A 24,808-nucleotide genomic window follows, 5' to 3' on the forward strand; every position below is an offset into this window, starting at 1 on the left:
GTTCATTTTATCACTCACAGTTTTCATGTATATTTGAATGTTTCCATAGTAAAAGCTTTTAAGTCTTTGATCTAACAAATCCGCTTCTGGGAATTTATCTTAATGAAATTTTAGATACAGAAAAAATACCTTACAAATAAAATGTTTTTCAAATACTAATAGTAAAAAACTGGGAACATATTACGTTCTCATAATAGGACAAAAATAAACTATGAGACACCCCACAATGGAATTCTGTATCATTAAAAACGTTTATTCAGGCCATGTACCAACATGGAAAAAATGACATTAAGTGGAAAACAGGACATTAAATTGTATATACTACATGATTACAACTATGCAAAGACCTGCATCTTTAAAAAATATTTAAAGTTAAAAATAATTTCATATTCAGAATCTGACCACTTTCCACCACCTTCAACGCAACCACCTCTGCCTGAGCCCCCCGGCTCTCACCTGCATCCCTACAGCAGCCTTGCGTTGCTCTGCTTCCACCCTCCTTCCTTCCCATCTTCTCGGGGCAGCCAAAGAGGTCCTTCTAAAACATAAATCAGACCACAGCCTTCCTCTGTTCAGACCACACCAAGGCTTTCCATCTCTCTCCAAATAAAAGCCGAGTCTCGACCTTATCACTGCCCTCCAGGCTGTGGGACGAGTCACCTCTCTTGCTGATCTACGGCTGTTCCCTGCCAGCTTCTGTTACTGCAGTCGTGATGGCCTTCTTGCTATTCCTCACTCACTTACTCCAGCTTTAGGGCCTCTGCACTTACAGCTTCCTCTGCTGGGAAGGTGCAGCCTCCAGATATCTGAATGAGTGCCCCTCCCTCCTCTGTGGCAACTCTTCAGAGAGGCCTTACCCGAGCTTCCTATCTAAAACAACTCTGCTTCCCTTGTGCAACCCCCATGCCCTTTATTTTCCTTAGTAGTACTTAACACCTCCGAGGGTACATTTGATTATTGTGTCTTCTACTTACTAGAATGCAAATTCCTTGAGAACAAAGACTTTACAACTGATTCTCTGCAGAATTCCTAGTACCCAGCACAGAGCGCCTGGCACATAGTAGTTGATCAATAAATACCTGTTGCTTGAAAGGATGTTGAACTAAAAGCCACCCAAGACAACTGTAAGCGTCATGTGGGCTTTCTGTTTTTCAAGTGATCTCCTCCTCCCCAAACTCTCTGGCAGGGGAAGACCCCTAGCAGAAGCCCAATGGGTGAAAAGTGCGTCCTGTGACCTGGCAGCAGCAGAGCATGGCAGCTGTTAGGACTGGCTTTAGAAGGTCAAATTCTGACTTGCTGCCACCAGCTGTGTGGCCTTGGAACAATTATAAGAACTTCCTGAGCATTAAATTTTCCTTATGCAGAAAGTAGATAATAACAGTTTCAATCTCAGGGCCGGGGTGGGGTCTCAACCAGAAAATGCCCATAAATCACTTAACAAGCACAGTGCCCGGCACAGAGTAGGTGTGTGGCCAGAGGCAGTCAAATTAATCAACAGCTACAGATGTGCCTTTGTCTCTTTCAAGTTTACAATGAGATCTTGTACATGTTGTATCCAATTTGAGCCTTTCAACAATCCTGTCGGTTTTATCACCATTTTATTGGTGGGAAAACTGGGTCAAAAGTAGTGGCCTATAGAACATGCTGAGTCTGATTACAGCTCTCAACACCCTCTCCTCTAGAAACACAAGCTATTATCACTGGTAAAGCTAATCAAGACAGTTTGGATGGTCCTTTAGAGTCCAGACTCTAGTACCTAGTGCTGGGCTGTGAACAGCAAATGAAATCAGCCAGTGAGCCACGCTTCCCCAACCAGCCAATAGAGGCAGGGATGCAGGGGCTCCATGTCTCTGAATGAGGCTCATGAACAAGTCTAAACAGATAAATCACCTCTCAGAATCCACCTAGGATTTAAAACATCTCACTGTTTTCCCGAGAGGAGAAATACAAAAGCCCTTTCTGTACTTTCTCTCACTTGAGAGTTGGGCAGTAACGCAGAGCAGCAAATGTCACCTTTGGTCTTTGAGACCCTTGCTGCCCTGTCATCTCTGACTCAGTCTGCCCTGACACAGAAAGGAGAAGCCCTGGCCTGGAGCTGCGTGCCTGGCTCTCGTCAGTCTCCTCCACCTTTCGGGGACAGAAGACCGAGAGGGGTCAAATGATGGCAAGTGATCAGCAGGTGTTAAAACCTGAATTTTAGAACCATAAGGCCCAAAAATCACTCTCGAGAGTTATGGATTACGACTGCAGCATGAGAGACAACGTAACACTTTAAGCCTTATGGGGTTGACAGAGATTACACTGGATAGGAACGGACAAAAGCTGTTTCCAAACTGGGACTGATGGCTGCTGGATCTGGGGTATCTTCTGTCTGGTCAGAGGCTTAGCAAACACTGCAAGAGAATATGGTCTGAGGGCTCCAGCTGTAGTAGAAAGGCTGGGAGAACAGGCCATCGATACTAACTTAATGACAAAATTCTACAACCAGGCCCCTGAGGCAAGAGATCAAAAGGAGAAAGCCCTCAGAAGCATCCCACCAGGCCAGGCCCCTGGTTTTACATTAGGAGACCCTGATGGTGCCAGGTTTGTGGCAGGCCACCAACTGCCAAGAGTCCCTGACTGAGAGTAATGCCATGACGGCAGGCTTGATGGCCTGTGCTCCTTGCCGGGACGGTGCTGTGAGCAGCACTCAGCTGTCTGCAGACCATTACATGGCACGTTGACTGAGAACTTATAAATGCATAGTGTTTACAATGGAGGACAGTGCTCATGCCCCAAACCTGGAAATGGCCCAGGAAGGGGGAGTGACAGTGGCTCTGGCCAGGCAGTGGGGATGAGTCTGAGGGCCACTTTGGAGGTCATGTGGAAAAGTGGTGAATACCCCCATCCCATTCCTGGCCTCATCTACATTCAATTAAGGTCACTTTAGATACCTACGTTAATGAACTTCGCTGATTTTTTTTTAAATGAGGGAGAGTTCTAGGGTAGTCATGACCTTGTATCAAAACTATAAAAATCCTTCTCTCTATATAGGTATATAAAAAATCTCCCTGAAGAGAGTTCCGCATTGCAGGCTGCTCAGAGCAGGGCAACCCAAAAGACAGAGGTTGGACTGTTTTGCTGGTATTAGAAATTCCCAGGAGAAACAGCCGGAATCACACGAGGAGGATAGATGGTCTGGCTCCTAGGAACGTGGAAGTCCTGTGCCCTGGAAGAGGGAATGTCTTCCTCCTCTAGGAAGTCCCTGGTACTTTTCTCTGTCTTTGGCAGGTGAAAAGAGGAGCTGGCTCCTTTGGGGATCAATCCTGAGAGCAGCTCTGGCTGCCAGGCCTGGCTGCAGTGACCAGCTCAGACTGGTGGTGCGTTGCAGCCAGGATTAGAACTCGTCCCGGAGCTGTGGGGGCCTGTCCATGCCAAAAAAAGAGGACAGCCTCCCCTGGAGGTCTCGTTCCCGCTTCACGAAGGCGGTGAAGGAGGAGACGCAGTTGCCAATAAAGTGGTCGGCTTGGCCGAGGACGTACAGGTCGACCTGGGCCACTTCAGGCTTCAGGCTCACCACCTTCACCTGCAGGAGGAAGGGCAGGGTATTTTAGCTAAGGTGCAGGTCGAGGTGGCCAGCTCAGCCAAGGCCTGCAGCCCTACTCCCAGTCTTCTTCCTCTGAGCTGAAATTACGGACACAAAAGATGGCGCAGAGGATTAAGACGTAGGGTCGGTATCTGTGAGAAGTGTTGCCCGACAGCTGCCTCAGCCCCCCGCACATGGAACACCACCTCCAGTACCCTTCTCCCCGCCACACCCCCAGCCTCAGCTCCAAACACACCACTCATTCATACTCTGTGCCTCTGCTTGTTAGTTCCCACTGCCTGGAATGTCCTTCCTGACCCTAAAATCCCCAAATCTCAGCTCGAGTTCTATTTTTCTCATGAAGCCCTAGCCGATGGGCTTGGCTTCCCCTACCAAACCATGGCCTGACCAAACGCTGCCCCACCCATCCAGTTCTGCTGCCTGGATGCCTCCAAGCCTAAAGTCCTGTCTAGTCTCTTCCCCAAGATTTTCCCAAAGGTGAACCCTTCTCTTGATGGATTACCACTTCCTGGCCAGCCACTATCATCTCTTACCTCTTCACTGGTCTCCTTGCTGCCTCACCACCTGGTCTGCTTGCCACAGAACAACCAGAAGAAACTTTTTTAGATACCTCTAACCCTGCACCCTGCTCCACCCCAAACTGAACATCCTTAAATGGTACCCTACTGTTCTTCAGATAAAGATGACAAATCTTGACTGTGCCCTATAGGCCCTGTTCAGGCCACCTCTCCACCTCCTCTCATACCTCCAGCTACTACACACCAGGCTCCAACCTCCTCAGGGCATTTGCATATGCTCTTTCTTCCGTTTGGGGTGCTTGTCTCTTTGCCTGGTTAACTCCTACTTAACCTTCACTCTGCAATTCAAGTGTCACCGCTTAAGGAAGTCCTCCCCGGCCCCCAGGCTAGGCCAGGGTCCTCTGTTCTGCATTCTCACAGAACCATGCCCCTCACTTCAGAGCACACATCTGTTTGTAGTTTGTACTCTAGTGATTCTCTGATTAATGTCAGTCTCCTGCACCTGACGGGGCTGGGCTCTGTCAGTTTGCTTGTCACTGCTGGCCAGTCCGCCTCTAGAAACATCTGCTGACTGGACAAGTGAATGAATGAGCCCCAGCCCCTCTTGTGGCATGTATTACAGTTTTCCTCAAAATCTTTTGAGTCTAGTCTGTGAGCCCTGGAAGGCAGCACCCTATCTGATTTATCAGTATCCCTGGCTCAGCACTAGCCCAGCTTAAGAGAAGCAAGGCATAGTTCAGGAGGAAGGGGAGCTCTGAGCCTGTGGAGAAGGGGGCTGAGGAGCGCGGAAGGGCAAGAACAGTGGCACAGAAACAGGAAACAGAAAATGGCAATAGACTCAAGATGTAACAAGTAACGAGTATGTCAATGCCAAAAACTCAAAAAAACTCCCTGGGGCTCTCCACATGCTTCAACTAAGTACTGAGGTGGGGGTGTGGGCAGAGCTGGGGCGGAAAGTGCTTTGCTGTCACGCAGAGGTTTCTGATGTAACAAAAATCATCATCTTGCTATTTGGATGGTAGCAAACAAATAATATGAGTTTAATCATGGCCAAAATCCCCCGAATAATTCCACCCATGTCCTGAAACTTACCCACTCTGTGTCATGCCCATTATAATTAGCTCTGCGACCTCTTGGGTAAATTCTGTTCCTTCTTGGGACTTTGGTTTCCCCAGCAATAAAACACAGGGGTTGGGTTAGAGGCACTCCAAGGTCTCCAACTCTGATATTCTTCTATAAAGTGGGTGGATGGGAGGCCAGAGTGCACTGACTCAGCGCTTTCTCTAGGAGCTGGGGCTTCCAGCCTGGGTCTGGGGTAAAAGAGAAAGGGAGCCCCTCCATATAAAGCAGAGGGCAATCACTGCTAAAAAGCAGAGGGCTGCCTCTTAAGGTCTGTAGAAGCATTTAGGGCTTTTATTCCTTCAACAAAGTCTTACTGAATGCTTACTATTAATTCACTCATTTTACCGACACCTACTCTTTATGCATACAGTACCAAGCACATTCTACTACATATTCATATACTGAAGACTTACTTACTATTCATGGCTTCCTTAAGCATTTACTAAGAACAAAAGGTCCTCCCCTTTCTTCACCAACCACCAACTTCTACTATCAATGATGGCTAACATTACTGAGCACTTATTTTGTACCAGAACAGTTTTAATTTCTTTACATCTGATCTTACAATCACCGTATGAGACAGGTACCACTTGCAGTCCCCATGTGTAGACAAGGAAACAGAAGCACAGAGAGGTAAAGTAACTGGTACAAAGCTGCACGGTGAGTAGAGCTCAAGTTCTCTGGCTCCACAGGCCATGCCTTTAATCCCTCTGCTACCCTGCATCTCTCCCAAGAGCCCACTCTTTATGTCCTTATTCAGCAAACATTTACTAAGTGTCTACTCTGTGTTAGGCACGGTCCTAGACATTGGTGATGGCGAGGGGGTCTCAGCCCCAGAGGAGGTCAAAGCACCTGCTAGATGCCAAGGAGTCCGCCTGGGACCCTGCCCTCAAAAAGCCACAATTCCTGGGGGAAAATAAGACGTTTCTACACTAGTCTCACATAGTATAGAAAGTGTCGCAGAGAAGATGTGACCAAGTTCTGTGACAGCTCCCAGTTGGGACACATTAGCTGCAGGAGTGGAGGGAAAACTGAAGATTGTCAGCAGAAGTATGTGAGCTCGTTTTGGTTTTTTTTATCTTTTGATCTCATGTGGCCTCTTGTTTATATCCTTGGTCATAGGGGTTCTGTTTAGCTAGGCTTCAGATGGTTCTTAAGGTTGACTGCGCTATAATTTAGTTGTAATTTTAACATGGTCATGGGAGGCGGCAGGCACAGCAGGTACCTATTCCACCATCTGAGAATCTTCTCCTCGAGCTGGGGTTTGAAAGAAGGGTAGGAACTGGAGAGAAACTGGGTGGCCAAGCAAAAGCCTCGTGGTGGGAGGACATGCAGCATGCAGTGGAGGCAGTGGGACCCTCTGCTTTCTCTGATTCCTTTGCCGCTGCACTCCCACTGGGCCCATGCGTACCTTCCCTTTGAAGAGTTGTTGGATCTCAAGCACATAACTCTCTGAATCCGTGGCGATATAGACCGACTGGGCGTTGAGCGTTGTCACCCAAAGCTTCAGGGCCCGCTTGATTTCCTTCAGGTCAGGGAGGCACATCGTCATGGTGAGGGGGGCCGCAGAGCTGCGGCTGTAGCCCACACACTGAGGAGAAGCCATAAAGTGGGAGCCAGCAGTCCCGTCCTTCAGCATGGCACAGGCATTCTTCTACGGGGTGGGGTTGGGGGACAGAGTTAAAGACAGCAACTGGCTGGGAACCCCAGAAGCCAGAGCCGGTAAGTGAAAAAGAACAGGCTACATGGGAGGAGCTCAACTATGTTTTTTAAAAAAAGCATTGAGGGAAGATGGAAATGCATCAAGACAGTAAGAGTGCTTATTTCTGGGTAGTGGGATATTGGCTTCCGACAAAGTTGTTTTTTTCCCCCACTGGTTTTACTGGTCTCATTATCTGGGACCTCCAGTAGAATTCTGAACCATGGTGGTGACAATGGGCAGCTTTATCTGATTTCTGACTTCAGTGGGAACACTTCTGATAGCTCCCGAGAAGCACATGTTTGCTGTGGGTTTCACAAAGATAGTCCGTATCAAGTTAAGGTGGGTCACTTCTATTCCTGGTTGGTTAAGAGTGTTTTTGTTTTTTGTTTTAAAATATAAATGAGTATTGACTTTTGTCAAATGCTTTCTTGGCCTCTATTGAAATGATTTATGATTTTTCTTCTTTGGGTGTTAACAGTGAATTTCATTGCATCCCTGGGATAAATTTTACTTGTTTGTGTTGTATATTCTTTAATATGTTATTGGATTTTGCTTGCTAATATCTTACTTAGGATCTGTGTATCAATGATGTTCACAAGTGAGAATGGGTTATATACTTTTCCGAGTTGACCTTATCTGAATTTGGTTGTTAGCAGTAATGCTAACTTTAGAAAAAAATAGCCTCTTGTATCTTTTTATGTTCTAGGAAAGTACAGATGGGAACTGTCTGTTCCTTGAAGGTTTGACTGAAACTATTCATAACATATTCTGGGCCTGGCTCCTTTTCTTTGTGGAAGAAAAGGAGGGTAAAGGTGTGATTACTTCTTCAACTGACTCTGAATGAATTTTGATCTGTCTAATGTCTATACTTTTCAAGTCTTCAACAATGAGCATTTCTAATGTATGTATATATATTTATGTATAGAAGTGTGTGTGTGTATATATACATATATGTATGTATCTATATATCTATATCTTCTTATGTAAATTAAAGAGACTGTCTATATTACGCCTGTTATTTTCACACAGAGGATAATCTGAGGAGGTTCCTGCACATTTCAGTGGCCTCCAAATTTAGAGAATGACATCTTCATTTCTTGGGAGCCCCACCCAATCTCCAGACCTTGTTTTTCAACAAGGAGTCTATTGACTACACACTGAGCTGGGACAGAGGTCTCTTGTGCTATGATCCCGTAGTCTAGCTTGATACCTCAATTTATGTATCTGAAAAATGAGGATAAAAATGGAACTGTTAAAATGAGAACTGGCAAGCAAGCACTTTGGAGCCATATTTCTGCTGTGTCTATGGTAGGATCATGGGAAACAGTCCCGTGGACTTGGCCAAGCGAGAACTCTTTGCCGTGGCTGGGACGTGGTGCAATGAGTTCAGCGTTCCACCCCCACAGGCCTGGGCCCTGCTCAGGGACATGTCCAACCCAGCCACGAGAGGAAGGGGGAAGTTACCCAGTCGGAGCCAATGCGCAGGTGAACGCCCACGTAGGGCCGGATGAGGTGGGCGCGGATCTGGGCCTCCCCCGTCTGCACCATCTCGTCTGACCATACCATGTACTTCTGTAGTGGCCTATGCTCCTCTAGGATGGGGAACTGGGCCGGGGCCCCTGGCAGGGCCAGCACTGGATGTTCCTTGGGAGAAAATCTAGATACAAGACAGAATGAGGGGAAGTCAGAGAGAGGACACACAGAGAGAGCATGGCCACCACCCCCACGGGAAAAAGGATGGCATTGCTCCATGTCCCAGAGACCCTGTGGAGGGGCCCCTGTAACATGCAAGAAGCACAAGTGGTTGTGAAACCCCAACGGGCTGATAAGAAACCTTGGCGGCGGCAACAGGCACAATATGCAACTGTCCCGCCACCCGGAATTTACAACCCTCTTTGCTTGCTTAACAATTAAAAATTTCCAGTAGAGCATTCCAAGCTTTTATATATCATGCTGGCTTCCAATATGCGGTGTGATAATTGTGTCCAGGGTGTGGTGTCTGGAGCCTTGCCCTTTTACCCACATGGCGAGACCGGGATATGCAGCTGCTGCCAGAGGGCAATGGACAGGCCACACTCATAGGGAACGTGACACTGGATAAGCTCACTCACTCTTCATACATATTTACTAATTGCCTACTAGGTGCTGGAACCCAGGGGAGAATGAGACAGGCATGGTCCCTGCCCTCATGGAAAGCGCCAGAGTTCTATAGATGCCCCCATCAGACCTCCCTCGAAGGCTCTGCTCCCCATACACTATGCACCTGGTGATTATTTCACCCGTTTTTTTCTGCTGGACTCAGGCTTCTGAAGGCAGTGTGTCCATGTGCTCAGAAGAGTGTCTGGCACACATACAAACTCAGTTAAGATTTGCTGACTGAATGGGTGAGGAGCAAGCCTGTGTCCCCTCTTGAGCTAAGCCCAGAGCCTCTCCCAGCAATATGAAACACCCTGCTGGCCCGTCAACTTTCAAACGCCACATCTCTGTAGGCCTCTTCCCTCTACCTGGACTGCCTCCCTTCTGCCAGTCAGAATCCTGTTCTTAAAATTATGAAACAGGCACAGCTACTCTGGAAAATGGTTTGGCAGTTTCTTATAAAACCAGACATGCAACTATCTTATGACCCAGCAATTGTACTCTTGGGCATTCATCTCAGAGAAATGAAAACCTATGTTTACACAGAAACCAGGAAACAAGTGTTCACAGCAGTTTTATTCATAATAGTCCCACCTGGAAATCACTCAGAGGTCGTTCAACAAGTGAACGCTTAAACACACTGTGGTGCACCCAACCAGTGGAATACCACAGCAATAAAAAGGAACAAACTATTGATACGTGCAACAACTTGGATGGATCTCAAGGGAATTATGCCAAGTGAAAAGAGCCAATCCTAAAAGGTTACACACTGTATGACTCCATTTATACAACATTTTTGTAATGACAAACTGGAGAACAGAAATGGAGGCCAGATTAGTGGTTGCCGGGGGGGGTGGGGGGTGGGGTGTGTGTGTGTGTGTGTGTGTGTGTGTGTGTGTGTTTAGGGAGGTAGGTGTGGTTATAAACTGGCCACACAAGGATTTTGTAATGTTAGAACTATTTGATATCTTGACTGTGGTGATGGATACACGAACTTACACATGATAAAATTGAATAGAACAAAACACACACACACACACACACACACACACACACACACACACACACAGAGAGAAGTGAGTACAAGTAAAACTGGAGAAACCTGAATAATATGAGTGCATTGTATCAATGTCAGCATCATGGCTGTGATAGTGTACTACAGTTTTGCAAAATGTCACCATTGGAGGAAACTAGGTAAAGGGACCATGGCCTCCCTCTGTATTATTTCTTACACTTACATGTAAATCTCCAATTACTCAATAAACATTTCAATTAAAAATTATGAAATAGTTCACATAATACAAAAAATAATCCACATACCCATGACCCAAGTTAGCAGGTATTAATACTTTGTTTGAGATTTAAAAAATATATACAGATATATAGACAGATATAGATATATAGATATATATCTAAATAAAACCTCTATCCTATCTCTTTCTTTCCGTACTCTTCCCAGAAGATACTGTGGTTTTATGCATGACTACACTTTATTATTTGTATAGAAAGGTATTACACTGTGTGGGTTTTACACAGTGTAATGGTAAAAGCATGGCTGTCCAGCCAGATGACCTTGTTCTAGAATGTTAACTATGCCACTTATTAACTTGGGCAGGTGACTGAGCCCTCTGACTTAACCATGCCTCAGTTTCCTCATATGTATAATAGAGATGATAATAGGTCCTACCTCACAGGGCTGCTGAGAAGATTGAATGGATTAACACAAGCAAAGCATCAGAACAGTGCTTGGCACATAGAAAGCTCTAAGAAAATTCTGACTCTCCTCCTCCTCCTCCTCCTCCTCCTCCTCCTCCTCATCCCCATCCTCATCACGTCACCATATTGCAAGTAATCTATTTCAACTTTTTAAAAATTCAACTTTATGTTTTAGAGATTTGGCCACATTGATCATGTGGAACATGTGATTGTGTTAGTTTCTCTTAAAGTTTTCTGTTTTGTACGAATAAACTGGGATAGACTCATCTAGTCCCCTCCTGCTAGACAGTAAGATTGTTCTAATCTTTCACTCATATGACAGTGCTGCAATGGACGCGCCCCTTTCTTCACGCCCAACCCAAACACCTCGGTCCACGAACACCTTCTAAACCTCCAAGATCTTCAAGTCTTGTCGCCACTCCTAAGCCTCAGCTCCTCCGCGAGGGCTCCCTTTCCCTTCTCCTTTGCTGCCTTTGGCACAATGATGTCCTCAACAACTGTCCTCCCTGCTCCACCGTCAGCCCGGGAGGGTAGGGGCTCAGGCAGTCTTGTTCACCATGATTCCCACACACCCTGGTCCAGACCCAGTGCCAAGGAAGCAACACACAAGTATTCATCGACAGCCTGGCTCTATCTAAAACTCGTCTGACTTTAATTTTATATGCACAGATGCTCCTTGACTTACAAAGGGGCTATATCACAATAAACCTGCCTTAAGTTGAAAATATTGTAAGTGGAAAATGCATTTAATATACCTAACCCACCGACCATCACAGCTTAGCCTAGTCTATCTTAAATATGCTCAGACACTTACATTACCCTACAGTTGGGCGAAATCATCTCACACAAAGCCCATTATATAATAAAGTGTTGAATATCTCACGTAATTTATTATGCGTATTACTTTTGTACCATCATAAATTCAAAAAATCGTAAGTCAAAGCATCGGAAGTCAGGAACCATCTGTACATCTGTACATGTAAATCATTTATTGAGCCTTATTATGTGACAATGTTCCAATTGCTTTGTGTATACTGACTCATTTGATTCTCTTATGAGCCCTGTGAGATAAGTACTATTGTAATTCTCATTTTATAGATGAGGAAACTGAGGCACAGGAAGGTTAAGTAAGATACCCATGATCACACAGCTGGGAGTTGGGGGAGCTGGGATTTGAATCCAGGCAGTCTGCTCCAGAACCTATATCCTTAACTACCACATCTCACTCCTATCTTCCCCACTCGGTCAACGATCACCTCAAAAGCTGCCTGCGGTGTATTCTTCTGATTCCCATATCCTAGCACAGGCCTCAACACACAGCAAGTGTAATCAATATTTTTAGAATGAATGAATTAATGAGAAGGATTCAGGGACCTCACCAGAAAGACCAAATCAGGTTGTCAGGCTTTAGAGGAAAAAGTGAATGTTAACTGAACACCTATGATGGGTCAGCCCTCAGCTGGGTTTCTTTCAAAGGAAAGGGTTTCAAAGGAAAACAAGAGTTTGTGATCACCCAGGGGGCTGGAACACTAGGATAAAACCAGGATCTGCGCTCTTCTGACCTCTTGAAAAGAACCTGCTGCTGGCTCTTGATGAATGCGAGTTAGAATGTCCATCCCCTCAACCTGGATCTGAATCAGCACCCAGCTGTCCCAGCAGAACGTCGGCTCCAACCTAACAAGCAGCAAGAAGCCAAGACTGAGATGCTCATTTGCTCCCAGTGAGAGCGAGCACTGTTTGGAAAGCAAGTTTGAGCAGCTCCATCTGCCCCGACCATTGTCCCTCAGTCAGGCCCTTAGCCTGGTCTCTCTCCAGCTGAAGGAGGCTGTCTTTCCTGCTGCTACACGCAGTAAACGTTTGGGGTTCCCCACCACCACACTTACTTTACTGATATCCCCCTACCAGCTAGGCTTTCTCTATGCACAGCATCCACTCGTGTCCAGTGTACACCTGTGGATGAACAGCAGGGGATGTACACCACGCTGAGTGCAGAAGATGTGGGGACACAAACGAGGCAGAGCCTTGCTCTCACTGTCCCGGCTATGAAGAATGACCTTTTCCTCCAGCTGTTTTCATGGCTGGCTCCTTCTCATCCTTCTCATGAGAAGCCCTGCCAATTATTTATCACCTGTTTATGCCCTCCCAAAGAGGCCACATGCTCAAATACTTGTTACCTTCATGCTACAAGAATGGTTCAGCATGAGGGTCCATAACTTTTCAACAGTAAATGTGCAACAAATGTCAGAATTAAACCTCCACCAGGGCATTCACAGACTCACAACCGACAGAGCTGGAAGGATCTTTAGAAATCACTTAGTGGGAAAGAAACGTCTCTTATCTTCTTCTCCTAGAACTTTCAGCTAGACACACAGCAGCCCAAAATAAAGACATTTCTCAGTACTTCTTATAGCTAGATATGGCCATGTGCTTAAGTACTGGCCAGTCAGCTGTAAGGAAGGCTAGCTAAGAAGGTGAGGATGTGCCCTCTCATTCTGCCCCTTTTGTCCTTCCAGCTGCCCGGGGCAAGGATGTGACTGACAGCTAAAGCTTTGTCAGACATCTTAGTCCATGAGGGATACCAAGAGTAAAAGCCAGCACGGGAATGGCTGAGCACACAGATGGGAGCCTGATTCCTGATGACACAATGAGCTGCCATCCAGCCAGGGTTGCATACTCCAGTACGTTTTACTTAAGAAAACAGTAAACATTTCTCATTAACTTGAGTTACTTTTTTGTTGTTGTTATATGTAGCCTAAATGAAGCCTGAAACACCTAGACCTCTAGCCATCCAAACTTTTGGGGGATATGTAAGAGGGTTGAAGGCAGTGGAGAAGAACTGAGCCCCTCCAAATTGCCCCCCACCATGGCACTGTAGGCATTTCTCAAGAACTCCAGGGAACAATTTGAAAACCACTGATCTTGCTCACGGCTTCATTTTACAGATGGAGCACTGTGGCCAGAGACGGGAAGCAATCTGCTGTGAGCCGGAGAAGGACCTAACACTTTCCAATGACATTCTCCCTATACCCATATCCTCACCTCCAAAGGACAGTTTTCTACAGCAAGTGTCTGCTATTTCAGAAAATAGAGAAAACCCATACACCCTAAAATGCACTCACAGGCTTCCTATCAGATCGCTTCCCCAGGGCCTATAAAGCTCTGTAGTCTGACCCTGCTCACTTCTCCAATCTCCTGTCCTACATGGCACATTAATTCTTCAAATCTCCTCCCACTGGGTGGCCTCTATGCCCTCTCCCAATAGCATCTGGCAGAAGTGACAGCGTCCAGGTTGCCAAGCCTAGTCTTTATGGGGCCAGCAGGTCCTACCTCCTGTCTTCTGGAACACTCACTCCCTGGATGTACGCTCTCAGAATCCGGCTGTCCTGCTGTCAGAGTCCAAGCCACATGGAGAGGTCAACTATACGTACGCCAGCCAACTGCCCCAGCTGCGTCAGCTTGACCTGCAGGCCACGAGTGAGCTCTCGGACATGCAGCCCTGTCGAGCCTTCAGATGGGGCTAGGCCCAGCCAGCAGCTGATGCAGCCTCAGGAGAGCACAAGTGCCCAGCTCACCCAAGTGTCCATCAGCAGATGAATGGACAAACAAAATGTGGTCTATACTTACAGTGGACTACTGCTCCGTCTTACAAGGATTATAATCATTTCATTTTAAGTTAGTATGTATAGGTCAGCATAAGTGTATAAAAATGTCTGGAGGGTAGAAGTATATATATCAAAATGCTAATAGTCTTGTTTTGGAGGGGTGGTGAGATTATGATTACATTTCATTTCCTCTTTATTAAAAGAAAAACCTATCTCTCACCAAATCTGTGGTGGGTATTCATTCTAAGGAATTAGATGTTTAACATGGATTAAAACTTACACAATTGGGATTCCATAAAGAAAATGGAAAAACAAACAAACAAACAAAAGAACTGCCTGGCTAAGCCTAGTCCACCCAGAGAATTCTGAGAAATAATAAATTGTTGTTGAGCCACTAGCTTTTGGAGTGGTTTATTATGCAACAGGCGATGGGAACATCCTACCACTCTCCTCCTCACGCCCCCCACCAGCCACCCTGGCCCTTGACCACACCAAGCTTGCTCCTGCCTCAGAGCCTCTGCTCTCCATCTCCTGCCATGAAGAACTACTTCTCTCTCTAGCTCTTTGGATGGCTGGCTCCTCATCCTTCAGGTCTGTAATGGACTGAATATTTGTGTGCCCCCTTATGTTCATATATTGAAGCCCCTATCTCCAATATGATGGTATTAAGAGGTAGGGCCTTTAAGGTGGTTCTGTTTAGATGAGGTCATGAAGGTGGAGTCCTCATGATGGGATTAGTGCCTTATAAGAGACTAGAGAGCTTGCTCTCTCGCCATGTGTGAGGATACAGCAAGAAGGCAGCAGTATCTACAAGCCAAAAAGTCCTCATCAGAACCCAACCATACTGGAATCCTGAACCTGGACTTCCCAGTCTCCAGAACTGTGAGAAATAAATGTCTGTTGTTTTAGCCACCCAGTCTGTGGTACTTTGTTAGAACAGCCTGAGCTGACGAAGCTAAGGTTTTAGCCCTGCCAATCACAGATCACCTGTTTATGTCCTTCATAGCACTATTTCTTCTGGAACTATCTTATGTAAAAGTTTATTCACTGTCTACGCGATTAGACTCAGCTCTATCAGGGCAAGGGCTTTATCTACCGTATTCTTGCCTATATCCCCAGTGTCCAGACCAGTGCTTCAGATTCAGGAAGTGCTTCTTAAATAAGGAAGGAAGGAAGGAAGGAAGGAAGGAAGGAAGGAAGGAAGGAAGGAAGGAAGGAAGGAAGGAAGGAAGGGAAAGGAAAGGAAAGGAAAGGAAAGGAAAGAAGGAAGGAAGGAAGGAAGGAAGGAAGGAAGGAAGGAAGGAAGGAAGGAAGGAAGGAAGGAAGGGACCCAGGTGATCCTAACTCTCTCAAACTGCCTCCAGGGACCACATCTTCCTTACTGGCCTTCCTTTTGCTAAAATTTGGCTGTAAGGCACAAGTTTCCCCAAGCTCTCACGCAATTCCTACAGCTCAGTGAACTCCAAAGACTATGGGGCAATGAACAAGTCTTTCAGCAACATTCCCCAACTGGTGCATGCATGAAGCACGGTCCCTCCTCTTCCAACCAGAACCGTTTGCTTTTTCTGGCTTTTGGATTACTTTTGGAGCTACTTGTAGAGCTGGTGTCCTTTTTTCTTTTTTTCTGGCATTTTGTGAATAGAGGCAAATCTCCATCCTTTGAGGGCAGGTCCAGGTCATTCAGAGCTGAATGGGGAGAACGAAGTAGGTGATTAAATTGGACTGCCTTAGCTGGGATCAACAAGGAAGAGGATTAGACTCCGCTATAACTGAGTGTCCTCAGTAGCTCATGAACTAGCTCCGAAGGCAACCCAAATAGGAACTGGCAGCTGTTAAAGGCAAAGCCGTTTTCTCCACCCAGGCTGCCTGGGTTCAAATCCCAGACTGCCACTTCAAGCTGTGTGACCTTGGGCAAATGACTTCAGTCCTGTCTGCCTTAATCTCCTTACCTGTAAAGCACAGATGACAGTAACACCTGTCATAGACTTGTGGAAGGATTAAATGAGTTATTACCTTAGGAGACATAGAAGTAAAGACTTAGAATGGTATCTGGCACAGAGTAGGAAATAAATAAATATTAGTTCTTATTATATATTAAAGGCTTATATACAGACCTCAGCTGCCCACTCAACAACTGCATTACCTTGGGCAAGTTATTTAACCTCACTGAGCTCAGTTTCCTCACCTGTCAAATGGAAACTGATAATACCCACTTCATGAGAGTTCTCAAAGGCTTAAAGAAAGCACGTAAATAATAATAGCAATAGCTAACACTGGTTGGCCCCCTACAATGTGCCACGCATGTCATACACTGGGAGGCAGGTACCACAGTGCTCCTTCCATTAAATCTAGGAGGAGACTCAGTCCAGACAGCTATAGTGGCTTGCTCTGGGTCACCTGAGAAAGAAGCAGGGCTGGGGCGGAGCTCAGTCCTGTCTAATTCTGAGCCTGTGCTCCTTTCTCTGGGTCTATCTTTGGCCTACCAAATGCTGTGAGCATGCACGAATTCATAAACTCCTTGGAGCTCCTAACCCAAGTCTGGCTTCTAAGCCCACGCTCTTTCTTGCCACACTATAGCATCAAGGGCAAGTGCACTATGTTAGTTACCATCATTATAACCAGACAGCAGCTAGCTGAAGGCTGAGGCTGGGTCTTCCCCATTTTTATATATCACCTCAGGCCTCTGAGTACTATGTATCATACATGACAGACGCTCTATAAATATTTCATGGCCTGTGCCTATGCCCTGCTAACCTATTTTTTTAATAGAGCCTACTGGAGCACAACTAAAAAAAGCACATCCAATTATTATCAGGATGACATCATTTCTCAGTCTGTGCCTAAAGTTGTTCTTCTTTAGAAGCTGCTTCCAATTTTCACCTTGTGAAGACAAAGGTAACAGAGGAGTGATTCTCACGCCTAGAAGAGGAAATCGGGACTCATGTGATTGCACAACATTCTTTTTATGACCTCCTTTATCGGCTGATAAGCTCTTCCTCAACCTCGTGGCTGGTCAATGTCCCACTGTGTCAGGTGTTCAGATGGGAACAGATCACACGGGATCCCAAGTTCAGCAGACAGAATGGCCGCACCTTTGGTCTCATGTATTAGGGTGTGGTAGAGAGGGAGAGGGCCAGGAAGGCGCTGAATGCCCATGCCCCTCCCCTAAGCCCTCCAAATACCTCTGGATCCACTGGTCTTTGTAGGAGGCGCTGAAGGAAATGCCTGCAAAAAGCTCCGATTTGTTGAAACTTACATGGAACTGATCCCAAAATGGGCCAAAGGGGTTTCCTTCCTGCAGAAAGAAGAGTGGTCAAAGGCTTACTGAGGGGGAGGGTAAGCCAACTGGGGATGGGGCCAAAGAACTATGGGTGGGGGAATCCTGGGCCATTTCATTCAGGCTGAAACACCCTCAGAGGATGGCCCAGTAGGAATGTCACTTTGTAATTCTTGGGCTGGGGCCTGAGGAGGGCAGTTCCACATCAGGTCTGGTTTCTAGCAGATATTCACCACAGTGTCTGAAGGAGTCTTTCATGCTCACAATGCCCATCCCACTGACCCTGCAGCATTGGTGTGAGTCTGGGGGAGAAGTGGACGGCCACTGGTTAGAGCTCTGAAAGACTTTCAAGACAAGCTAATCCAATGCATCTTTTAAGATGGAAACCAGAACCCAGACAGGGTTAGACACTTGCCCAAGTTCACACAGCAAATGAGGGCAGTGTTGGGGCTATAAGCAGTCTCCTTTCTCAAATTTCATGTCTCCTCCAACTACTCTTCCCAGACTTCAGCATAAGCTGAAAAACAGAGAAGATTGTCTCAGTCCCAAAGTGTCAGAAATTTATAAATTTCTACTATAAAATACAATAGCTTCTTGTTTACCTGATGTGAGGCTGGAAAGTATACAAGTCAGGAGAGTGGACAATAGAGTCCAATTACCTAGGGTTGAATCCTGGCTCCACCAACTTGCTTGCTATATGAACTTGGGCAAAATATTGGCCCTCTTTGTCAGACTTAGTGTCCTGTCTCTAAAATGGGGATGCTAATAGTACTTTCCTCATGGAGCACTTTGAAGATTAAGTGGGTTAATATGTGTAAAGCTCTTAGCATGGTACCTGGCGTGTTGTAAGCGCCATGTGAGCATTAGTTGTTATTACTGATGTGGCACTTTACAGTTTACAAGCACTCTTATACCTGGCCCTCATGACATTTTATGAGTGAGACAGAGCAGGAACTGGCGTCTTTATTTTGTAGGTAGATATAAAAGTTCAGAGCAAGCAAAGTCCTCTGCCCAATGTGATATCACTGACAAATGCCAGAAATGGGACTTAAGTCTCCATATTTCTATTCTATGCCCTTTGATGCCTATCCCTCCCCCCATATGTCTTCGTGCAGTGTCACAGGAGCCTAGAGGAAATGGAACAGGCAAAAAGGGCCCACCAGTCCCACAAGACCCACCTTCATGGGGCACGTCTTTTTATCAGGGCTTCGCTGGGCTGCCACTTCAAAGCAGTATGCCACCCGCTTTTCAGGGGGCCAGTGGGTGGGTGCCAGCTTCTCCATGAAGTCCTCCAGGCTGATGACCCGATGGTAGGCCTGGAGGGGCTCCAGCTTGAAGTACTTCTGGTAGGACACATGGAGCTACAGGAAAAGGGAGTAACGGAGAGGCAGGGGTCTCTCCTCAATATCCTAGTGGTTGTTTTGCAAACATTTGTTAAAACCATATACTCCAGGGGCAGCCGGATGGCTCAGTGGTTAGAGCCTGATGCTCAGAACACCAAGGTCACCAGTTTGAGTCCCAGATGGGCCAGTGAGAGATAATGGCTTGAGCTTGGAGCTGAGCCACCGGTGGGCAGCAGTTGGCTCAGTGGTTAGAGTGAGGTGCTCAGAACACCAAGGTCACCGGTTCGAGTCCCACATGGGCCAGTGAGCTGCGCCCTCCACAATGAAATTGAAAACAACTACTTGTCTTGGAGCTGATGGGTCCTGGAAAAACACACTGTGCCCCAATATAAAAAACAAAAAACAAAACCATATACTCCAAGACCCAGACAGCTCGGACTATATGCCAATGAAAAACTTTTGGCAAAAGATAACAAATTAGGAGTGAGATAGACTAGGAAAAGTTATCTGCAAGCTAAAGAACAAAGAGTAATATCTCCCGTGTTAAAAAAATGCCTGCTGATCTATCAGAAAAAACACAAATGATGCAAGAGAAAATACAGGAAAAGGACAGGAGTGAACCACTCGTGGCAAAGGAAACCCAAATAGCCAACACACCCCAAAGATATGCAACTTCACTAGTAATTAGGGAAAAGCAAATTACAATTATAAGGCGTCACTTCTCATCCAGGAGACTAGCAAAATTTTAAAAGTTTAACTGTAATCGTTGGAAAGAATGTGGGAAAGGGGCATTTTTGTACTTGGCTGGAGTAGAAATGTACATTTTGGAACAACCACTTTGGAATGTACTCTTACAGCATCTAATGGAATTTAAAATGCTCCTTCCACCATCTCTAGGTAATTGCACTAGAAAAGTTCTTGCACTTTGCAGCAGGTGGGTACAAGGCTGCTCAGTGCCACAATGACAGCACGCGAAAGGACTTAGAAGAAGTCACACCAAAGACACTAAATCCATGATAGTGGTTGCCCTTAAGGAGTCAGGGGGAGGGGTTAGGATTAGTCTCAGGAGCCAAGAGCGATTTGATCTTTTCACAGCTTTATCTGTAACACTGTAGCAATATTGATGATTATCACTTCTACTGATGGGTACATGGATGGTGATGATATTAATCTCCCTGTTTTCCTAGATTAAAAGAAATTCTTAGAACACCATGGAATAAAATTTAGACATTACCTATAAGTCAGGGTTCTCAAGCATGTTCCACTAGTTCAGGTGGATAAAGGGTGCTGCAATAAAAAGACTCTGGACAGTTAAACAGGCCTGGGAAATGCTGTGCTTCTTCACTATAAGAAAAAAAAACCTGGTTTCTTCACTATAAGACTTATCAGGGCCTTTAATATGCTAATATGCATCATGAATCTCCAATTTTGGGGGGATGGGAAGAATATAATTTCCCAATGTGATTTAATCACCGCACACTTCTTGCATGAGCCACTGGTGTTCGAATGTACAGACGTTGGGAACAAAGTCTGTAGTCTGTACAGGCACTGTTAAATATTAGCAACAAGGTCCTGCTGAAAGATTTTAAGCAGAAATAATATGAGATTTGCTTTTCTTTTTGAAAGATCATTCTGGTGGCGGAGAAGAGAACATATTGATGTAAGATTAGAGGGCAGAGAGGAATTACGGGGCTACTGTAACGGTCCTTTTTATTTGTTCAACTGTCTGTTCATTCAACACATATTTTTGAGCATCTCTCATAAGTCCAAGTGAAGATGGAGCAGCATAGACAGGCTGGACGTCAAGAAAGGCAAAGTAGAGTGTAAAGGGAAGCATGTAGGATGACTTCTAGATTTCCAGGCGTGGTATCCAGGCGAATGGAGGAGATGTAAACTAAGGCTCGGAATATAGGAGGTGACACAGCTTTGAGGGGAAAGATGCCGTGTCCAGTTCTGGCTTTGAGAATTTGACATATATGTGGGACATCCAAGTAGACTAAAAGGCCAAGGAGTTAGAAACACACGCCTGTGGTCAGAGGAGAGTCTGGGACACAGATAAATTTGGGAGGTACATGGAGAAGAGTGAAAACCACAAGAGTCAACAGAAATTTATAGCAAAGCAAATAATGGCAATAATAGCAACTAGTATATACTGAGTGTTGACTTATCGCCAGGTGTTGTACGTACTCATCACATTTCATGGACTATTCATCTAATTCTAAGAGTAGGAATATGGTACAACCATCTCCAGTTTACTTATGAAGAAACCCAAGCCAACAAAAACTAGATAACTCATCTAGAGGTCACAACTAATAAGCAAACAGAAAGAGGAGACATACCAACATTTAAACAGTGGGTGGAAAGAGAGCAGACCCCCCCCCACCTCCATCTCATATAGCACAAAAAGGAAAATGCTGAGAGGTCAGGACTAAAGCAGGAACAGGCTACGTCTTGGAAGACGGAGGAGTAGAGAAGTTCAGGAAGGAGAAAGGCTCATGCAGCCGGGTGCCACCAGGAGGTCAGCTGAGATAAAGACTGAGAAATGACCTCTGGATTGGTAATTCTGAGGTCCCTGGTGATCTCTGTGAAAACAGTCCCAGTGGGGAAGGGGAGCCCGACTGGGATGGGTTGAGTAACCTAAAGAAAGCAAGAAGTGGAGACTCCAAAAGACTCTTGGCTGAGAAAGCAAAGCAAGAGAAAGCAAGCCAGAAGGAGATGAATGGGCAATGTCTAAACTGTAACGGTGAGTGCAAAACAATCAGAACATCAATGGCTCCCAATTCCTAAGGACTTCCTGGATCATAAGCATTTTACATTGATGAGCTCAGCTGTTTCTAAGAGAGAGGCACAAAACATTCAAGGCATGCCACAATCACTAAGTCATGGTGGGAGGTAGCAATAATTATTACCAGCCCACTTTAAAGATGAGGAAACTGAGGCATAAAGAGGTCAAGGACCCTGCCCAGGCTACACAGCTAGTAAGTGGCCAAGCCAGGCTGACATCTCAGGTACTCTGGCTTTTAACCTCTAACTGTTAAAAACCTCTGTAAATACAGGCATGCAAAAGAAAAAATAAAACCTATGCAGAGAAAAGAATTTGAGAATGAAATACAGTGTTTTGTATATACTAAATATAACTTTTTGAAGTTTATTAAAAACTTTTAAAGTCAATTCATATAAATATGAATTCAGTTCCTACTGCCAGGCTCCTGCAGACACAGTGAGAACAAAGACAGGCACAAGACCAGAGGAAGATACAAAGAACGAGCAAGGAATTAGAGGATGCTGAGCATCACCACGCTAAGGCAGCCCCTTGATGCACTGAGAGGCGGCACTGAAGCCAAACTTCCTGGGTGTGTGGCCTTGGACACCTAATTGAACTAACCTGGGCTTCAGTTTCTCTTTCAAAACTGATATTACCACCCATGACCCCTTGACCAATGGGATGCAGAGGGTGGGACCAACCAGGGCTGGGAATGGAGCTTTAGGTTCAGACGCAGGCTCTGGAATCAGACAGACATGGGCTTGAATTCCAACTCTACCACTCACAAGCTGTGTGGCCTTCAGCAAATTACCTAACCTCTCTGAACCTATTTCCTCGTAGGGATGTGATGAGGGAGAAAAGAGCTGATCTTCATGCAGTTCTCAGAACAGTGCGTGGCAGACAGCAGGCAATGGATAAATGTTCCTCATTGTTATTCCAGGGAAGACAGTTCTGGATGGGAGTACAGGGAGGTAAAGCCCAGAGAAGGGGTTGGGGTCAAGCAGAGATGAAGGATAGACAAGAGACTGATACTCAGAGGGAGATACTCACATTGGTGAAGGGAGGCTTGTGATGCTGGTACTCAATCCAAGGGGGTACAGCCAGGGTGCGGTTCAACAGCTTTGCAAATGCCAGGGAGCCCAAGAAGTGATCAGCCTGGTTCCCAAAGCGCCCTAGATGGTATATTGTGGGAGAGGTGAGGCCTGGGGCATCAGGGCATGGGAAATGCAGGGCTCATAAAGAATGTGGAGCCAGGGGTGGGGAGGGCCAGGGGAGCTGGCAGCATGGGATCAGAGATCCAGTCTGGACTCCCAGGTCTGACAGTCAAAAGGCCCTTCAGGCCTTGCCCTTTCTGCCTTAGCCACTCCAGGTTCCTTGCTGTTTACCAACCATGTTCTACACTTCTACTCTACTTTCCCAACCCATGCCTTTGCTTCTGCTGTTCCCTCAGCCAGGAGTGCTCTTCCACCTCTATCTCCACTCCCCTGCACAAGAAAGGGCAACTCCAATACCTCATTCACTGGGATCCTTTCACCAATCCACTGCCATACTCAGTCCCTCTCCTCTGCTTCTCATATTGGATTTGAGTTAATGGTTCTTCACTTTTCCGAGAATGTCCTTTCCCATTTCTTGGCCTCTGTAATGGCTGTTTCCTCAGCCTGTGAATGCTTCAAGTGCAAGGATCCTGTCCGATTCTTTTTATTATGACTAGCATCCATTCATTCATTCCACAAATATTATTGAGAGGCCACAACGTGCCAGGCTCTTTGCTAGGTGCTGGGAATACAGGAGTGAGCAAGAAAGAAAAGTTCTCTGCCCTCAAGCCATTCCCAGTCCAGCTAAGGAGACATGAATCTTGCAAACAAATATATAGTGATGAATGTTGCTAATTTCAAGAAAGAAATGAAAAAAAAGTTTGGCGAGGGAAAACAATAAGGAGGTCAGTGAAGTCCTTTCTGGTGACATTTAAGCTGTGACCTGAGGATGGGAAAGAGTTAGTCTGGCAGAAGTGAACAGGAGGGTGTTCCAGGCAGAGGGAATAGCACAGGCAATAACAGCACAGGCTCCAGAACCTGAGTATGTGTGAGGAACAGAAAGGGGATAAATGTGGCTGCCGCTGGAGGACCTGGTGACGGAGAAGGGAGTGGTGGAGATGGGCAGAGGGCCAAGTCATCGCAGTGAGGAGTCTGGAGGGTTTTAAGAAGGTATGACCTCCTCGGTGAGGATTCACCATACCATGTAAATTGCACCCCTCAACTGGTCCTTAGATTCTCCCTTACTTTTCTCTATTTTATTCTCCCATAACATTCATCCTCTTCTAAGATACTATGTAATTACTTATTTTTTGTTTATCTTTTATTATCTGTCTTCCTCGACTAAAATAAAGGCTCTACAAGGGCATGGAGTTTTCCCTTATCAATGCCGTACCCCAGAGCACAGAATAGGGCTGGGCACAGAGTAAGCGCCCTATAAATATTTGTTGAATGAATGACAATCACCCAGAGCCAGCGTTGAATCAGTGACATCAAGTCCTACCCCACTAACTCCATTTACTGGACTCCAGGCTAACGTAGACTTTGCACAGACACTTAACCTCTCTTAGCCTCAGTTTTCTCATCTGCCGGATGGAAAGTTGGACACAGAGGCCCCCTCAGTGACCGCGCTGGAGTTCTCTCCTGGACCTGTCAGGTGTCTGTGGGAGGCTCAGAGAAGTGGCTTAGAGGAGTACTCTCGCCCCTCTGGGCCTCAGTTTCCCCATTTGATCAGAGGGCTCGGGAAGCCTTACCCATGCATGGGCAGTAGAGCAGGTAACCGGCCGGGTCCCAGGAGCCCGCAGGCAGCCCCGGGAGCGGCAGAAGTAGCAGCAGGAGAGACACACGCAGCGCCAGGGGCGGCGATGCCCACGCGGCGGCGCCCATGTCAGCTCCAGAGCCGCAGCGCGCAGAGGTGCGGAGGCGGGGAGGGAAGAAGGGGCGCGAGCGTCCGCCCCGCTCCCGGCGGTCCCCGCGCGCCGCCCGCGCGCCGCCCCGGCCGCTCTAGCCG

General features: G+C 46.3%; 1 protein-coding gene across 1 annotated transcript; it reads right to left on the minus strand.

The window, feature by feature from the left end:
* Positions 1-232: 232 nt before the first annotated feature.
* Positions 233-24,765, minus strand: POFUT1 (protein O-fucosyltransferase 1). The gene is made up of 7 exons (XM_081033228.1): positions 24,552-24,765; positions 22,817-22,938; positions 18,838-19,020; positions 17,565-17,677; positions 8,393-8,585; positions 6,638-6,880; positions 233-3,565 (listed from the first exon to the last, which is right to left on the minus strand). The coding sequence occupies exons 1-7, from the start codon at positions 24,682-24,684 to the stop codon at positions 3,377-3,379; spliced, it is 1,176 nt and encodes a 391-aa protein (XP_080889354.1). The 5' UTR covers positions 24,685-24,765; the 3' UTR covers positions 233-3,376.
* Positions 24,766-24,808: the final 43 nt, after the last annotated feature.

Source organism: Rhinolophus hipposideros, assembly GCF_964194185.1.
Source record: "Rhinolophus hipposideros genome assembly, chromosome: 22".
NCBI lineage: Eukaryota > Metazoa > Chordata > Mammalia > Chiroptera > Rhinolophidae > Rhinolophus > Rhinolophus hipposideros.

Coding starts and splice junctions, on each gene's coding strand:
- POFUT1 (XM_081033228.1), bottom strand. CDS start 24,684: ATGGGCGCCGCCGCGTGGGCATCGCCGCCCCTGGCGCTGCGTGTGTCT. Junction 8,586..17,564: donor AAAGACCAGTGGATCCAGAG/GTATTTGGAGGG, acceptor TCTTGTATCTAG/ATTTTCTCCCAAGGAACATC. Junction 6,881..8,392: donor TGCGCATTGGCTCCGACTGG/GTAACTTCCCCC, acceptor CCCACCCCGTAG/AAGAATGCCTGTGCCATGCT.